Source organism: Hirundo rustica, chromosome 6 (assembly GCF_015227805.2).
Source record: "Hirundo rustica isolate bHirRus1 chromosome 6, bHirRus1.pri.v3, whole genome shotgun sequence".
In the NCBI taxonomy this organism is placed as follows: domain Eukaryota; kingdom Metazoa; phylum Chordata; class Aves; order Passeriformes; family Hirundinidae; genus Hirundo; species Hirundo rustica.
The window spans coordinates 21974170-21990054 of NC_053455.1; the positions used below are offsets into that span (position 1 = coordinate 21974170).

General features: G+C 43.8%; 1 protein-coding gene across 9 annotated transcripts in view; it reads right to left on the minus strand.

Annotated features, from left to right (window-relative positions):
- The window catches only part of ADCK1 (aarF domain containing kinase 1), a 74936-nt gene that overhangs the window by 25677 nt on the left and 33374 nt on the right, over positions 1 to 15885 (minus strand). For 7 of the 9 annotated variants that reach the window (XM_040067158.2, XM_040067159.2, XM_040067157.2 and 4 more), the window contains one exon: positions 8380 to 8427. The exons of the other annotated variants lie outside the window; for them this stretch is intronic. In XM_040067158.2, the coding sequence (XP_039923092.1) occupies positions 8380 to 8427 (48 nt within the window). The remainder of the gene's footprint in view (positions 1 to 8379; positions 8428 to 15885) is intronic. 9 annotated transcript variants of the gene reach the window in all.

Genomic DNA, 15885 nt, shown 5'->3' on the forward strand with positions numbered 1-15885 from the left:
CCTTCTGGCAGGAATAATATATATCTCATTATCGTGTGACTAAGTTTTCTAAAGAAACATAATTGAAGAAAGCTGCATCTAGGAGTTATTTTGGATAGAAGAGTTTCATTTAAAATCTTGCTACTTAGCACATGGAAGTCAGGTCAGCAGTCATGTCTGGCAGAGCCAGCCCAGTGGTCCTCCCGCAATTCCAGGGCAAATTTGTGCACGTTCACAGGCTGCAGACAAGGACAGCAAGGCAAAGGACTGCAACAGGGCCAGAGAACTGATGGATACCCCAGGGGGAGAAGGGCAGAGCATGCACAGGGGGAGGGAACAGATCACAGCTGAGCCATTACATGAGCAGGTGTGAGGCTGAGATAAAGCAGAAGTACAATTATGGCTGGGCTCCAGGACCCCCCACTTAGCAAATGACCCTCATTCATTATGGAATTGTCTTTTCTTAGCTCGATGGAGGTAGCTAATGCCTCTGCTGCAGGCTGTGTGTCCCAGACAGGCAAAAGTGAGCAAGAGGTGGTATGACATGGAAGCAGAGAAGAAATGAGCCTGGTTCCCACACTGCCTGCTTGGGGAGTGGGGTCTTTCCAAGGGATGGTGGCTGCACCCATTTAATGCAAGCAGGGGTTCTTGGAACAGGCTGCAGGGTCTTAGTGCTCACAAGCACCCTTAACAAAAACTGTCATTTCCAGGATGGATACTCAGCAAGCAAAGGTCTGGGACAGTCTTGGAGCCCACCTGACTTAAGGAACTCTCAAGTTTTTTCCAGGCTCTAGCTGGTCTCAAATGGCCTCATCAAACTCGCTATTACCATCTGTAATCCTGGTAGGAGATGAAACAAGCATAGTTTCCCAACAGCTTTAATAAAGGTTTAGAAGGAACACTATGGCTGCTCTTTCAAAGGAACAGGACAGTCAGCTGCAGGTTTACAGCCATACAGGTGAGTGGTGGCCCTGCACACAGTGATTTCCCTTGCTCCTTCTGTACAGCCAGGCCCCCATTGGGCACATGCTCCTCTAGCATATGAATGTGCACTGTACTTGCTGGAAACACAGCCCTGACTGTTTAATTCTAAAGAATGAAGCTCATTTTATTTTAAATATGCACAATATACATTATTGTTGGTATTAATACTCACACCTCAAGGGACTGATAAAAAAGCTCTAACAGGATTTATCTCCTTAGACTCTTACTAGCACGTATTCATGCTGAGGTTGCACCAAGAGACCACATTAAGCCCAGAGTGCCATGGTATGAGAAGCACAGCCACCATGGGCCCTGCACAAACTCATGCTTTCCAGGAGTTCCCAGATGTCAGGCTTCCTCACATGCTGAAGTGCTTCCCCAAAGCACAGCTGCTCTTCCCAAGGCATGCAGCACATACTACCCGATGCCACAATGTTTGGCATCAGGATGTCTCAGTAGGTTTTGGGAATCCTCTCCTTAAACACTTAGGAAGATACTGGAAATCAATTGGATTTAAGCTCCCAAATCCTGAGTCCTTTCTGAAAGTATTACCTTACACGACCTGCCTAGCATGTTCTGAGAAGTCTTTGACAGAGCTGGGATTTAACCCAGATATCCCAAGTTGCAGCCTGATATCTTAATCTCTAAACCATAAAAGTTAAATGTGCATGTCTTGCTAGCTAATTTCTTTTGAAACATATTGCTTCTTAATCCCAACCTTTTTATATCCATGTGCTGCAGCAAATGATGGAGTATTACTGCCTGGTTTCAACTTGCCCGCTTCACAGAGAGGTATGTTCTCTTCCCTCTCCAGAAAGGCTGCTAGCACAGTACTCTGGAGCAGAAGCCTAAGTCACGGAGCCCTTCCCCAGCCCAACACCACCTAACATTGTTCTACATGAGATGTGGTGGCTCCGTTCTGCCACTGTGATCAGTGGCGGCCATGTGTCAATGGTTTGTTCAAGACAAACTTAGGGAGCAGTGAGATGCAGGATCACTAACAACAGAAGGCATCAGGACTTTTAGAATTCACTTTATCAACACTAGCACGCTATTGCTCTCAGAAATCTGAATGCCCTTCCTGGTTTAAGGAATGTGAACCTCATCCTAGGCTGGTCATCTTTTCAGCAAGATACACATAACGGCTCATGCTGCCAAGGTCTCACTGATCCCTGCAAGTCTGCAAGACCAGAGTTCTAAGTGTGAGAAAAATGTTACCTTGGTGTAGAGCAATATACTTCCCAGACAGCAAGTGAGGGTTTTTTCCATTGTCCCAGCCTTTCTATCCCCTCTACAAAAACAAAATGTCACAGTGTTGCTCTGAGAATTATTAAGACAGCAAAAACTGAAAGGTTAGATTTATCGCAGTAGACAGTGGATTATGAAGAATAATTCATCAAATGTCAGAACAAAAAAGCCCACAATTTATAGGCGGCTTTGTTGAGTCAGTGAAATCTGATTGGACTTCTCCCCACCTAATGAATGCCAAGCTTAATTGATGGTTCCTAAATTCATCTGTCAAGAGCATGTATTTATTAATTCAGTATTTTTAATAATATTGTAGATGTACACAGAACAGTGGTTTTGTTTTCAATGGATTTGCTGGTGTTCATATTACATTTACACATACATGCGCATATTGTCTAGAGAGGTATATGCTGCATCCAAATGAAAGCAGGTAAAGGTATGTGTGTGTTCTCACGCACTGAAACAATCACCTATGGCTTATTACAGAAAATCCCTGCATCTTTCAGTGCACAGAACAGAAAAGTAAGGTGGTTCTTTTCAGGGGAAGATATGCAATAAGGTGCCTTTCTAGAATTTGGAAGAGCTGAAGTCTAACATTGTTTCTCCTTGATATCCCATGTAATGCTGGGCCACACCATGTCACAGCGCTGATGCTTCAGTGAGCAGAATAAGGGCTGTCAACACAGCTAGAAATCTGCCCTTGTCTAATTTATAAGGACCAAATTTTTAGCTTTGCTTTTAAAAACCTATCTGTATAATACATATACAGCAGTTATTACACACAACCACAAATTTGTCCCTTCACGTGCCAATGTTACACATTTGCTCCTGGCATGCCAATCACCGCTAACTTCATTAATCACTGCTAACGTTTCACAAGAGCACAAAATCAGGGCTGTCCATCAGCCATCAGCATTTCTTCTGGGAAAGGGCTGTGACTCAGATGGAGTGTGGAGTTCACTTTTTCCTGTTATTTCTACCTCATACCAGTTTGGACCTCTGCAGCCCACTACCTGCTAAAACCCTGAGAATCTTCTCTGGGATCCTATCAACAGCATTTCTCAGTTACAAAGCTATTAGTGTTACAGAAAATTAACTTTGCTAAAGGAAGAGTCCTTGATCCCACTCAGCCAGAGACCAGCATTTGCTCACTCACTCATTGTCTGATACCTAGGATCCTGGCTGCTTCCTGTTCTGCTCACCTGCAATCTGTAGTCTCTTTCAATTAGACAAGCAGTTGAAGTCTCTTTTTTTATGAGGACAAGCAGTGTAGTCTCTTTTGGTTAGACAAGCAGTGGAAAAGCCTACACAGAGCCACTACTATATTCATTGAGCTGTGCAGCAACAGTATCAGTCTGCTTTATTTGCTAGAGTACCTTTAATTATTACAGAGCTATACCTTGAGGAAAAGCACCTTTTATTCCATCCCTGATGACTCCTGCATAATAATCTACGCTCAGACTCACTCAAGGTAGCTTCATTTATTTTCCTGAGTAAGTCAGATTCTTAAGACAAGGCAGAACTGTCTGAGACTATCACTCATCCCAGATCGAAACCTGGATCTCAGTGGTGACAGCTACAACAGGCAGTAAGAGCAATGAGCAGACAGAGCAGATGTATGTCTCCTGAGCCTCTGTGTGTGAGGTGGACCTCATCTCCCATCTCTCTAAAAGGTGAGCCACTTACCCATGGCTCTCACAAACAAACAATATTCAGCCTAACAAAAGCAAGGATTATCATGGCCAGACTGAAACACAATTGGCTCAGGAACATCCTCCTGACTGGCACAAGGAGATAAATGTTTTTCACTGATTAAGCTTCTGGATGTCCTACTACCTTCTTGAGACACAGGATGCTAAAATTAATAGATTAGCTCAGCACCCAGAGACGCTTTCAACAGTTGGGAGTTCTACAGGTTTTCCAACAGCATTTCACCACAGCCTCTTCCGTGTTTAGTTTCATTTGTCATAATGTTGATTCACTCACCCCTTAAATGTTGCTTCAATCAAATGTCCAGGTGCTGGTTTCACAAAACACTCCAAAAGCAGAGAAACAGCACAATATACTTCTGATGTAAGGCAGATATCAAGCTAAATTGTAAGAAAGCAGAGTCCAAACATCATCTGCAGGGCTAGCACGACATCTTTGGTAGCACAAGCATATAGTTGAAACCAGAGAAAGGAAACAGCAAAGCTGGGATGTCTCCAAACAAGTTTCTAATCTAATCTAATCTAATCTAATCTAATCTAATCTAATCTAATCCAATCCAATCCAATCCAATCCATGTCAGTGTGAACATTATTCCTGGTCAAAGTACTCCATACACGTGGCTTTCTCCCATGTCTATAGTCTCCTCTGCAGAATTACATTCCAAGAAATTGTATTTCTCAAAAATGTCCATTACCAAGGGAAAGGTTTTGCTGTTGGAAGCTACATCGGAATTTTAAACTGCAAATCCAGTTCACTTCCCTGTGGAGAAGATGGAAGGTGGAAGAACCTTGCATGACTGAATCAACTATCTCCTCAAAATCCCCAAGTGATAACAAAGGGATTAACAGTCCCTCTAACACTGATGTGGACATTGAGAAAATTCTTATTTTCTGTCTCCAGATGCAGTTAATTAGCACAATGACCTGTGACCTGTTCAGCATCCCACTTCTTTCCATCTCAGAATATACCATCTTGTGTAGCTAGTCATCTTCCTGATACCCTAAACCATTTCCACACTCCAGCCTGCCTGTGTCTGGCCTCCAACAGCAGCCAGTGGAGGCTGGAGACCTCATCCTAATGGTCAAGCAGGAGTCCACCAAAAACTATGCTTGTGTGGAAAGGCAAGATGTAAAACAACAATCTTTCTTATATGCACAGTAAACAATATTATTGTGCATTCTATTTTGCATGATGTAAGCTTAATCTTATAGCTTATGCAAAATGCACAGACCAAAGCAAAGTAAAGCCAAGGTGTGCATATACATTTATAATCCTGTTTGTTTCCATTCCATCCTGCTGAAAAAAAAAAATAGTGACTTATGAGCTACTTACTCACTCCAACAGTGCAGGCTATGGGGCAGATGCTTCCATGCTCTTCCCTTGCACATACAAATGCTTTGTTTAATTTGTTCTTTTATCTTCCTCCCAGTTGAGCAATGCTCATTAAATCCACTCTTTTCTCTCTGACTTTTTGGGGAAATACTACTTCTCTGCATCTCTCCTGTCCGTGAGAATGGAGCCATACTTGTCAGTTGTTCAGACAGACTGGAATCACAGTCCTTCAACAGCATACAACGACTCCACTCCCAGACATCTTTTGTATTTTAACTGAAAGCATTCTTTCTCTTTCCCCTCACTGCTAACAAAGGAGGGTCTCACTTATTACACTGGTGCACAGTGGAAGCACAGCAGAAGACAACTTTTTGCTGCATCTTGCCAAAGGGATTCTTATTCCATGGCTGAGGTAGAGCAGTAGTGGCCCCTTTCTATTAAGATCTTCAAGGCTTTCTGTGTTCTTTGCAGCTCTTCAGCTCCTAATCAATAGAGCTAAAAGTGCTAACATAGCAGGAACATCCCAGTAGCTCCTAAGGAAGGGAAAAGTCTCCTCAGCCTCCTGCTCTTTTAATGGCTCTCTCAGTATATCTGAGCAGCTGGTTTATCCCTTTCCCAGCTTTCTGGAGATGTTACACAAAGCTCTGCTCACAACCTCTACCCCCACCACTGCATCTGGATAATAGCTCACATAAAATTCCCACTTCCTTTCTGCTGACTTGTAGTTCTGTACTCTGTACTGTACATCAGCCTGCTTCTAGCCAAACTACAATTTCAGCCTGTTTCTCAGTCATCTTTTTTCAGACAGTCGTATCTCTGTTCAACAAAGCTAAAGCACAGATCCTATCTTCTCAGTCAAACCATCCCTTCTATCTCCTTTCTCATCACAACAGAGAATGTCACCAACTTTGTCAAGTGTGCCTGTAGCTTTGACCTTGTCATCAACACTGACCTCATTTCAAGGTCCAAATCTAGTTCTAGACATCAAGTGCCTGGTGAAATGACAAATGACAGGTGAAAACAAGCCAATTGTCCCCCATCCCCTCTAAGTTCCATTTCTCTTGAGCCACACATGTAGTAAGATATGTGGAGGTCTCCAACACACAGAACCCCTAGACTGAATGCCTGAAGACATATTCCCAAAGGACATATCATCCCCTACAGATGCCAGCAGCCTGGTGCAAAGACAGAATGTTTGTAGAGTCATCAAATCATAGAACAGCTCTGGTTGGAAGAGACCTCAAAAGATGGTCTGGTTTAACTTTTCATGGGAAAGGAAGCCTAGAAGAGATTGTAACATCTTGAAAATCTCCAGTAATGAGGTCTCTACCACATCCCTGGGGAATTTGTTGCCATTGGTAGTTCTCAATGTAAAAAATTTCTTACCTGTTCCAAAATGAAGCCTCACACGAAAATGCCAGTTGACACATAAGCAAGGTTAGATTTAAGAAAACACCCAGAAGCAAATGAACTTCCAAGACCATTTTGACTTCAGATATAAACATACCCCCACCAAGCACTGGCTGAAACCTGTGGAGGAAAGGGTTAAGGAGCCAACACAAACAAGCTCCATGTTAGTCACAGCCTGGCAGGAGGAGGCTCAGAGAGGACTGCAGAGATGCTCCAAAGGCCCTGTCAGCAGTAAGCCTGCACAACAGCAACAGTCCTGTGAGAAATAACCAGTTTCCAGAGCCTGAGGATTTATGGGGATCTCCAGGAACACACATCACCTGTGCCTCATCCTAAATGCCTCTGATTCAGTTTTGAAAGCCTGGGGGCTCCAAGAAACGTATAAGACAAGGCAGGGGGTTGAGGGGTGGGGAATGTGTGTAGGCAGTTTTATGTGACTATACAGAGTGTTATGAGGGGATGTTTGGGAGAGGTCAGGTGCAAGGATTTGGTCAGGAAGTGAAGCTGTGCCAAGGCTTGAGCGCAGAGTTAAAAAGGAAGCATGGAGCAGGGCATCTGTATACACAGCTTGCATGGGGAATGGTAGACAAAATCTGTCCACAGAGAGGCAAATGAAGAATAGGATCAGGATCAGGTGCTTGTGTGTGTGCAGAGGCAGGGTGTGCAGGAGGAGTGGAGGGTTCCTGCAGTGTGTGTGCAGGACGGTACTGCATTTTGTTTTATGGTATCATAGAATGGGTTGGGTTGGAAGGGACCTTAAAGATCAGTTAGTTCCAAACTCCCTGCCATGGGCAGTGACATCTTCCACTGAACCAGGTTGCTCAAAGCCCCCATCCAGCCTGGCTTTAAACACTTATAGGAATGGGGCAGACACAATTTCTCTGAGCAGTCTGTTTCAGTACCTCACCACCTTCATAGAAATCAGAAAAATCCAAATTTTTTCCTAGTATCTAACCTAAACCTACTATCTTTCAGTTTGAAGTCATTCCCCCTTGTCCTACCATTACCACTGTAAAAGTCCCTCTCCAGCCTCCTTGTAGGCCCCCTTTAGGTACTAGAAGGTGCTATGATGTCTCCCCCTGTCCTCCTCCAGGCTGAACAACCTCAACTCTCTCACCCTGTGTTCGCAGGAGAGGTGTTCCAGCCCTCTGATGATCTTCATCACTTGGGACAAAGAGCAGGAATGACAGAAACAGCACTGGACAATCCAGCAGCCTGTCACCAGGGTGGACAGAGGCATGGTACAATGGTGACATGCAGAGGGCAAAGCCCAGTTCCAGACAGACTCTGCCCAGTTATATCCTTTCCTCTGCTTTTGGTTATAATTACATAGGTACAAGCAGGCCTGAAGTCTTACTGAAGCGTAACACTGCCCCAGATTAATAGAACAGGGAAGTAGGAGTAGAGGTCTGAGGTGGACCTGGAAGTACATGCAGTCTGGCAGATGTGGGCAGCCCTGCCTGAACTGAACTGGTATCAAGAACGGGATATAATAAGGTCACTACTTTAGAAGAATTATGCTTAAAAGGTAGTAAAGCTCTGCCGGAGATGTAAAGCCCATAAGCCAGTTACTGGTGTTAACTGTGCCTTGATGGGATAGTGAAACACCAGCACACATGGCAGATAAATCAATGTGAAAGACACAGCTATTCAGCAGTCCACACCACAAAGATCAAGGTGCAGGGACTAAGCAGAAGGTGAGGCAGAATAACTTACAAAGAGGTCTCGATGGGGCCCTGGAGTTTGTATCCTTTGCAGCCAACTCTTGGAAAAAAAAATGTACAGAGATCAATTAAAGTCCTTCAGGAGAGACAACTGCATGACAAATTAAATCCACAACTGACTTTGCCATTAGCGTCACTGGCACCATGCATTAGGTCCCCGCTAATGACTAGTCATACAAACCATATAGCCCTGAGCTCTCTGCACTGATGCAAAGAGAAAAGTCCTATGCTAAACCAGCCACGTCCTGTCCTGTTTCCTTCTTGTCAATCTCTCCACTGAATACCAACTTTCCTTTTCCTGATCATATTTCCCCTGCTTTTCACATGTCTGCTCTGACCTGTCTGCTCCTTCTACAGTTCCTTTATTGTCTGTCTTTTTCTTCTTCCTCCCATGTTTTTTTCCCTTGTCCCCAGATCTTAGTGCAGGGCTGCCAAATCCCTGCTTCACTGGTATAACCCAGCTGATTTACTTTCCTTAAAGCAGTATCTGCTCTCATGTAAATTACCCTCCAAACCCAGCCTGTGAAATGGCTTGTTCACTAAACTCTATGAATAGGAAAGTAGGCACAGCTGGCCTATTCATAATCAACATAAAAAATAGATTAGCACTTTACAGATTAAACATTATTGTTTCAACAGTTAACATAAATCAACTACACTTACAGGCCTAGCATTGCTGCTGCCACTGCAGGGTGACAAGTACTGCAAAGGGAAGGGCTGACAGTCCAGGGTACAGTAAGAAACAGCTTGAATGTAAGTTCTCCTCTGGCATCCCCAGCATGTACTGCTGGAGACTGTTACCAGGACAAAAGTGGGCTACAGAAACAGTTAGGGGGGTAATTTTGATTAATTCACATGCATTTCCAAGTAATCTAGCAACCCATGTTCTAAAGCCAGAATCCAACTGCCTTTCTTCCTTCCCTCAGGTTGATGCTGCTCAAAAATGGAGCAACAAAGGCAGTCTCTGGAATAGGAGCAGGACAGGAACCCTCTAAATACTAACTGGTATGTAGCTATGTTTCCTGTAGTTCAAAATATTTGGGCTTCTGTGGATGAAGATAAACAGTTTGGTGGATTCCATCTATTGTAACCATCTCTAAAAGCACCAAAGCACCTCATTACAACCTAGGATACACCTCACCAAAGAGGGGCCAAGTACCAAGATCCACTTCAGACATGTCCTGTGGAGAGCAAAGCCAGGAGAGAGTATTCCAGAGGGGTCAGGCTGCACTTTCTCCCTCATCAGGTACAAGATACTAAGTCATTGGAGACTCTCAGTCCAACACCTTGTAATCAGTGTGCTATGTGTAGTCATTAGAGAGATAAGGACACAGAACCACTGTGCTCCATACCTTTTTCATTCCTTCCTGCCTACTCGCTGAGAACCACCCACTGTCTGAAATGTTTATCTTGAGCGGCCAATCTGTAATTCCTGACCTAGTTTCAATGACTGCAAGGGACTGGCAAAGGCCTTGGCCAGGTTATCCCATTGAGAACCAGACTCATGCCTCTTTCAAACAAAAAGGGGAAAAAAAAATAGAAGAGGAATAGATTGGGTTATGGTCCAAAGGACGAAAGATGGACCAGGAGAAGAGGCATTGGCTTATGAGTTTCCCTGGTAGCCAAGGCAAAAACATTAGCAGTTCACAAAGGGCAAGGCAGGAAAAGTTACATGGAGAGACTTCTTTACTATAACCCCTCTTAACAAGCCCTGGTAATTTTAATTGCTCTAGCCTCCTTCTAGCCCTTCTTGATAAATGGGAATAGCAGTTAATAGACCTGAACCAATCAGCTACATCCAATAAGGTGCTTGAGAAAATTAGCTTTGTTCTCTACACACAACTGATACCACCTCAGTTTCATTCATTACCCAAAATGAGCTAACTAATGTAAATTTTCTACAAATAATTTGAAATTTGGAAAGATTAGTGCTGAAGAGCCTTTTCCAAGAACTTGCCAATTTGAGATGCAGTGAGCTTTATAAGGGAGAAACTTGTAGTTTTGCTTCAGCTGAGCTCTCCTGGCACAAGCAACAGGTCATGGGAGTTTACTTCTTCAATAGTCACAAACAGCTTCAGAGCTTTAGCTCTGAACTATACATCCTATAAAACTAAATACTGCAAAGCTTACAGAAATTAAGTGCAAAACATGCCTAATGTTCACAAATATAACAAGAGAACTTCCTCAGGCTGGTCTGCCTATAAGGAACAAACACACTGCTCACTAATGGTGCAAAGAAAGTTTAGACATCTTAGATCCCAATTTTTGCCTGAATCTTCAAAACATAAAAGCATGTTGAGTGTGTGGCTTCTCACAAGGAGAATTTCCAGTGCTCCTAGCAATTTTTTCACAGGGAAGAAAACTTGCAGGCAGAGTTGAAATGGTTTTTATGGCTCAGCATCCTTCCACAGAATCAAGAACTGCCTGTCAGACAGATCCCAGAAGTGACATAAAACAAAACATATTAGATCACCATGTATCTTATAAATTCATAAAAATTCTATGTGACTATTCTGTGAATTAGAAAAATACAGATATGTCAAGGTCAGGCCCTGTAACGTCTTATTTCATCTTCTTATTTCATCTTGCATGATTTGTTTCATCTGCAAATAACTTATTGCCGTAAGTTGCCTGACTCACTGCATCATGTTTTCATGTTTCTCATGGGTCAAGAGCCAAGTAACTATAGAGATGTAAAATTCTGAAAGAAATTAGGAGATAATAACTAGGCAGCATCAAGTAGGACATTAAAAGATCAGTGAGCAGGCACATGATGGGATTCTTCACTCCCTCAGAGAAAAATCAGACATAGCAAACCCAGCCTGTGTCAAGATCAGAGCATCAAGAACATTTCAGAGGGTATCAGTGGGTTTTGAAATAGACGCCAGTCCCTCAACATAGCAGCTCAGTGTTTCTGCCCCTACACAGATCCCGCTGTGTCAGAAATGCCTGGAGATTGCTGAGCAAAGGAAATACACATCTGAAAAAAGAAAGTCTCCATATGCAAGAATATAGACTATTAATCCCAGCTGCAGAATGCAATTTCCAATAATTGGAATTGGAAGGGTTACGTGCTGAGAAGTGTTTTCTGTCAATGGCTTGAGTATTGCTGTACAGCACATCCACCACCTCTGCAGGATGTGGACACTGGATACAGCCTGACACAGGTGTCCTGTTTACTATCAGCCATACTGTATTTTCCTCAGAGTAACACTCCTGGTGTAATCAAAACTCTGAGGAAACTCTACTGAACACAGCTTACCATCTGCACAGACACTGAGCTAACAAATTCCATGCAGGTATGTCATATACCCCAGGCACCTAAAGAATTTGTAAATTGAAGGCAAAAAACATCACTAAGCATCCAGTTCAGAACTATTCCTTACCAGGCTATTCCCCATTGCACTTTCTGATCTGAAGTTTTTCTCTTCCTTACAAAAGGCCTTGCAAACAATCCTTCAGAAAATCTACTGTCCAACTTCCTATATTGAAAATCTTACTATTTTGAAAGAAGTCAAAGGAGATTATTCTCTAATCTATACTCAAAACCTTCCCTCTCCTAGACTATGGGGCCTAGAGTACCCAGGGAGAGGCTGCAGAGCAGAACCCAGCCAAACTCTCCCAGGAGCTCTGAGTGGAGAGAAAACCATGGAAATAGGCAGTACCCTATGCAAAAGCTCCCTTGGCAGTAAGGACACAAGGCTGCCCTTGGCACGACAGTAAGGGTCAGTAACACTGGAGCTTGCGTACAGAGTGAACAGGGACACAAAAAACAAAGCAATGTTCACTACCTGAGCCACATAAAGCTCTCTGCTCTCCCCATCCGCCCTTGGAGCAGCAGTTCTGGACAGCTGCTGCCCACACAAGGGCTTGGTGCAGAGGCAGCCACACTGGGATCTGCCAGTGACTGGGGTCTCTTACCAGATACAAGGCAGGACAAGCACAGCAGAGGCTGCAGCAGCAGCGGGACCTGCACAGGCAGCCACTTGTGCCTTTCAGTTAAGTAATGCAGGACCATTTGTTCTGGGTGACATTAATGCTATTCGCCATCCATCTCAGACTCTTTAAATTACCTTTTTATGGCCAAAATCCTTTTCATAATTGATAAAAATCTCTTTTTTATTTCCCAAGTTATTGAAAGAAACGTGAAGGTTTTTTATTCGTCATTACAGTTTTAATAAAAATGTGGTTTTTATTGACGTCTGTTTGGAAGCTCTGCCAAGTGTACTGTGAGAGTCTCAGAGTGGTGGGAGAAGGGCCATATCTTCCCATCCCACTTTCCAGCTCCTAATACTGCCAGAGTAATGGCCACCACAGCTCAGCTTCCACGTTGGTGGGTAATGGGGGTTAATGCAGAATGAGGAGATTTCCTGTGACCAACAACACCCATAGCAGGCAAAAGAGGCTCTTGCTGACCTAGATCTCGTTGCCCTGAGTCCGTTAGTGATGCACAGTGATGGACTTCACGGACCACCCCAGCACAGCATTGCTGGAGATGGTGTTTTAGGACAGAACCAGGTTCACAAGCTACAGGAGACCTGGGTGTTCAGCAAAGCCATGCTGCGTCAGTCAACAGCCCCAAGCAACCACAATTAGAAGAGCAGTTGGTAAGGTAATTTTTCACTGGGTACTGCCCCATTGGAATTGGTCCTATTGGATACAGAGGGGCTTCTCTATCCCACTTCTGGTTGTGTCTCCTAAGATTCTGGTTGCAAAACAAAACATCGTTGTTGGTGGTCCTCTTCTTAAGTAAGACTAAAAGTATTTTGGGAATGTGTTAGAAGGTTAGCTTATTGTTCTAAAATGTAGGGAGAAAGGGTAGGAAAAGTACTAGGAGCCACAGTCATGTATTAGCAATCTACAAGACTAGAAATCTATGAAAAATATATAAAAAGCTAAAAATCTTTAGGCATCATTTTCCCCTTTAGACACTTGACAAAAATTCTATATTGTCTAGTCTCTACCACTTACATTTGACAAAGGGCAGTATTCTTCTTAGCCATGGTTTTGCTGCAAGGACAATGAGTTCTCTGACAAGGAGTATCTGTTTCTTACTTGCACAGCACTGGGCTGTGCCAGGTACAACAGCAGGAATCCAAGGCTGAATCCCCCAAACATCACTGTGGAAATGCATCCTCCTTCACAAATCACAGCACAGGAGGTTCCTCTACAACATGTGCTTTGTTTATAAATCACAGTCAAACCATTGATGTATCCTGCCCTGCTCAATCAACAAGCTCCTTTACTGTATGGCTGCAGGAGGTTTCTTGCAAATGGCAAAATAGTGCTTGAACAACCTGTAAAAGCTGCAATTAACTGTGGATGAAAAGGATGGTCTCCTTGGAGTTGCTGGGTAATCAAGCAATTAGAAACTACTTCCCATTACCTGCATTTCCACAAAGCAGAGCCAAAATTACATCCTTCCAAATGACTATCTCTCCATCTGTTTAAGCCCTTTACATGATTTGGCTTCAGCAGAGAAGCCTTGACATCTGAACTCTCCCCAGCCCTTTCTCCCATCCTTGAACAAAGCAAGCATTGTAAGCAGAACTTTCAATCACTGATGTGTTCTCCCTATGGAGCTTGTTTTGCCTCAGCCTTCCCCAGAGCACAGCAAACACACCAGCAATGGCGTAAGTATGTATGCAGATTTGGATACCTGCAGTCAGGATTTCTTGGGATCCCTCATTTGATAACATCTGAGACTGCTCAGCTTCAACCATTTCTACTCCTCTGCAAAAGTTTCAGCAACTGTTAGATGTGAAGGTAAGTCAAGAGACCAAGAGAGACACTCACCCCCAAGGCTAGGCACACGCCTTAGACCAGCCCATCACCCCCCAGGCAATGACAGCCTGGACACAGAGCAGCACCTGGGCAGCCGCACTACACAAGCACCCCATCAACACAGGAAAGACACTGCTTGGGACCACACTGCCCTCAGCTGGGGGAGTGCTAACTTTATCCTTGCCCTAATCCCCAGTCAAACTACCTCATACCAGAGACAGGAGCAACGACTAGAGAACCCACCCAACAGGAACCTGCCAGAAAGGAGCAGGAACTAGGATATTTCTGAAAGGAAAGAGTGACAGATGGGGAAGGAGTGTCTCCCACTAAGGAAAATTACCTCCAACATGAGTTAAGGCCTGGGTAGAGTATGGAGTACATAAACATATCAAGAGGGAGAATAAGACGTCTTAGGGAAAAGGTCAGTAAGTTGATTAAAAAATGCCAATGTGTAAGGATGGGCTGGAAGCTGATGAGCAACAGGCTGTGAAAAGTGACATCCTGATGTACACAGGAGAAGTAATACAGTGAGTAGAGCTGGCCCACTGAGATGCGCAATATGAGGAGGGTTTTTAGAAAGAGGTAAAAGTGTGTGTTGGTGTAGAGAAGAGTACACGGTGAAGCAAGGAGATGCCACAGTATCTAAACTGTGACAGGACTGTGCAGCAGCAGAGAAATGAGACCCATATTAGGGAATGCACTGGACAGTAGTGGAGCCAGGCAACAGAAAGGTATGAAGGATATTTGGAAGACCAGGGTTGTAAAAGCTGACAAGTCCTTCTGCAACCACTCCATCCTATGATAAGGAATGCTGTAAAACGCCCTTAACGAGAACAGAGTGGCATCACTTCCCAAATATCCCTGTAGCCCACAGCCACATGACAGTCCTTTCCAATAAACCTACCAGAGGGAGGAAATGTCCCTAATTCCAGTGCTGTCAAAATTTCTTCCACATTTTCTAGTTTCTAAGCACAAAGATCTTGCACTTTTAAGGTGCACCCACTCTGGAAGTTTTATTTTCCAGAGCTCCTCATTAGTCTCTCTCTCTAAATGTGTGGTGTCCACATTTCACCAGAAGTTGCCTGGCTCCGCTCTGCATGCACTTTGTTGAGTTAGAGCACTTACCTGAACCAGCTGTCTCTCCCTGTGTTAATTAATAGTTCGTTAATAGAACATTAATAGTTCTGCAGAGGAAGAACGTATTTGGCTTGCTTTCTTTTTTCACACTTGAGACTTTTTCACTTTCAGAACCTTGTTCAAGCAAGGAAGATAAAAACAGAGGTAGGAGAGACTCATTCATTCATATCTTAACACCCATTCTTATGAACACAGCTTTTCCCATCTGCTCCAAGGAATACACCCAGAACAAGCCCAACTTGCAGTATCTCCACTGTCTCCCCAAAGGATTCTTGGTCTGTGATCTCACTGGTGATTGCTTCCAGGAGTTACTGCAAAGATTTCCTTGTGCAGACTCTCCCACTGCTACTACTTGTGTTACCCTGTGAATCCCACCCCATCCACCTCAACCTCTTGCATATAACACGCAAGAGAATGATCACCTCCCACCATCACTCATCCAAACCACTGTGGCTGAGATTAGAAAGCCAGCATTTGCTCACTACTAATTATTTTTATCCCAATCATCCCTGATAGGTAAAAAAACTAGCCCTGGACTTAAAATAGGGTTGGATAGTGTTGGGAAGGATGAAGCCAG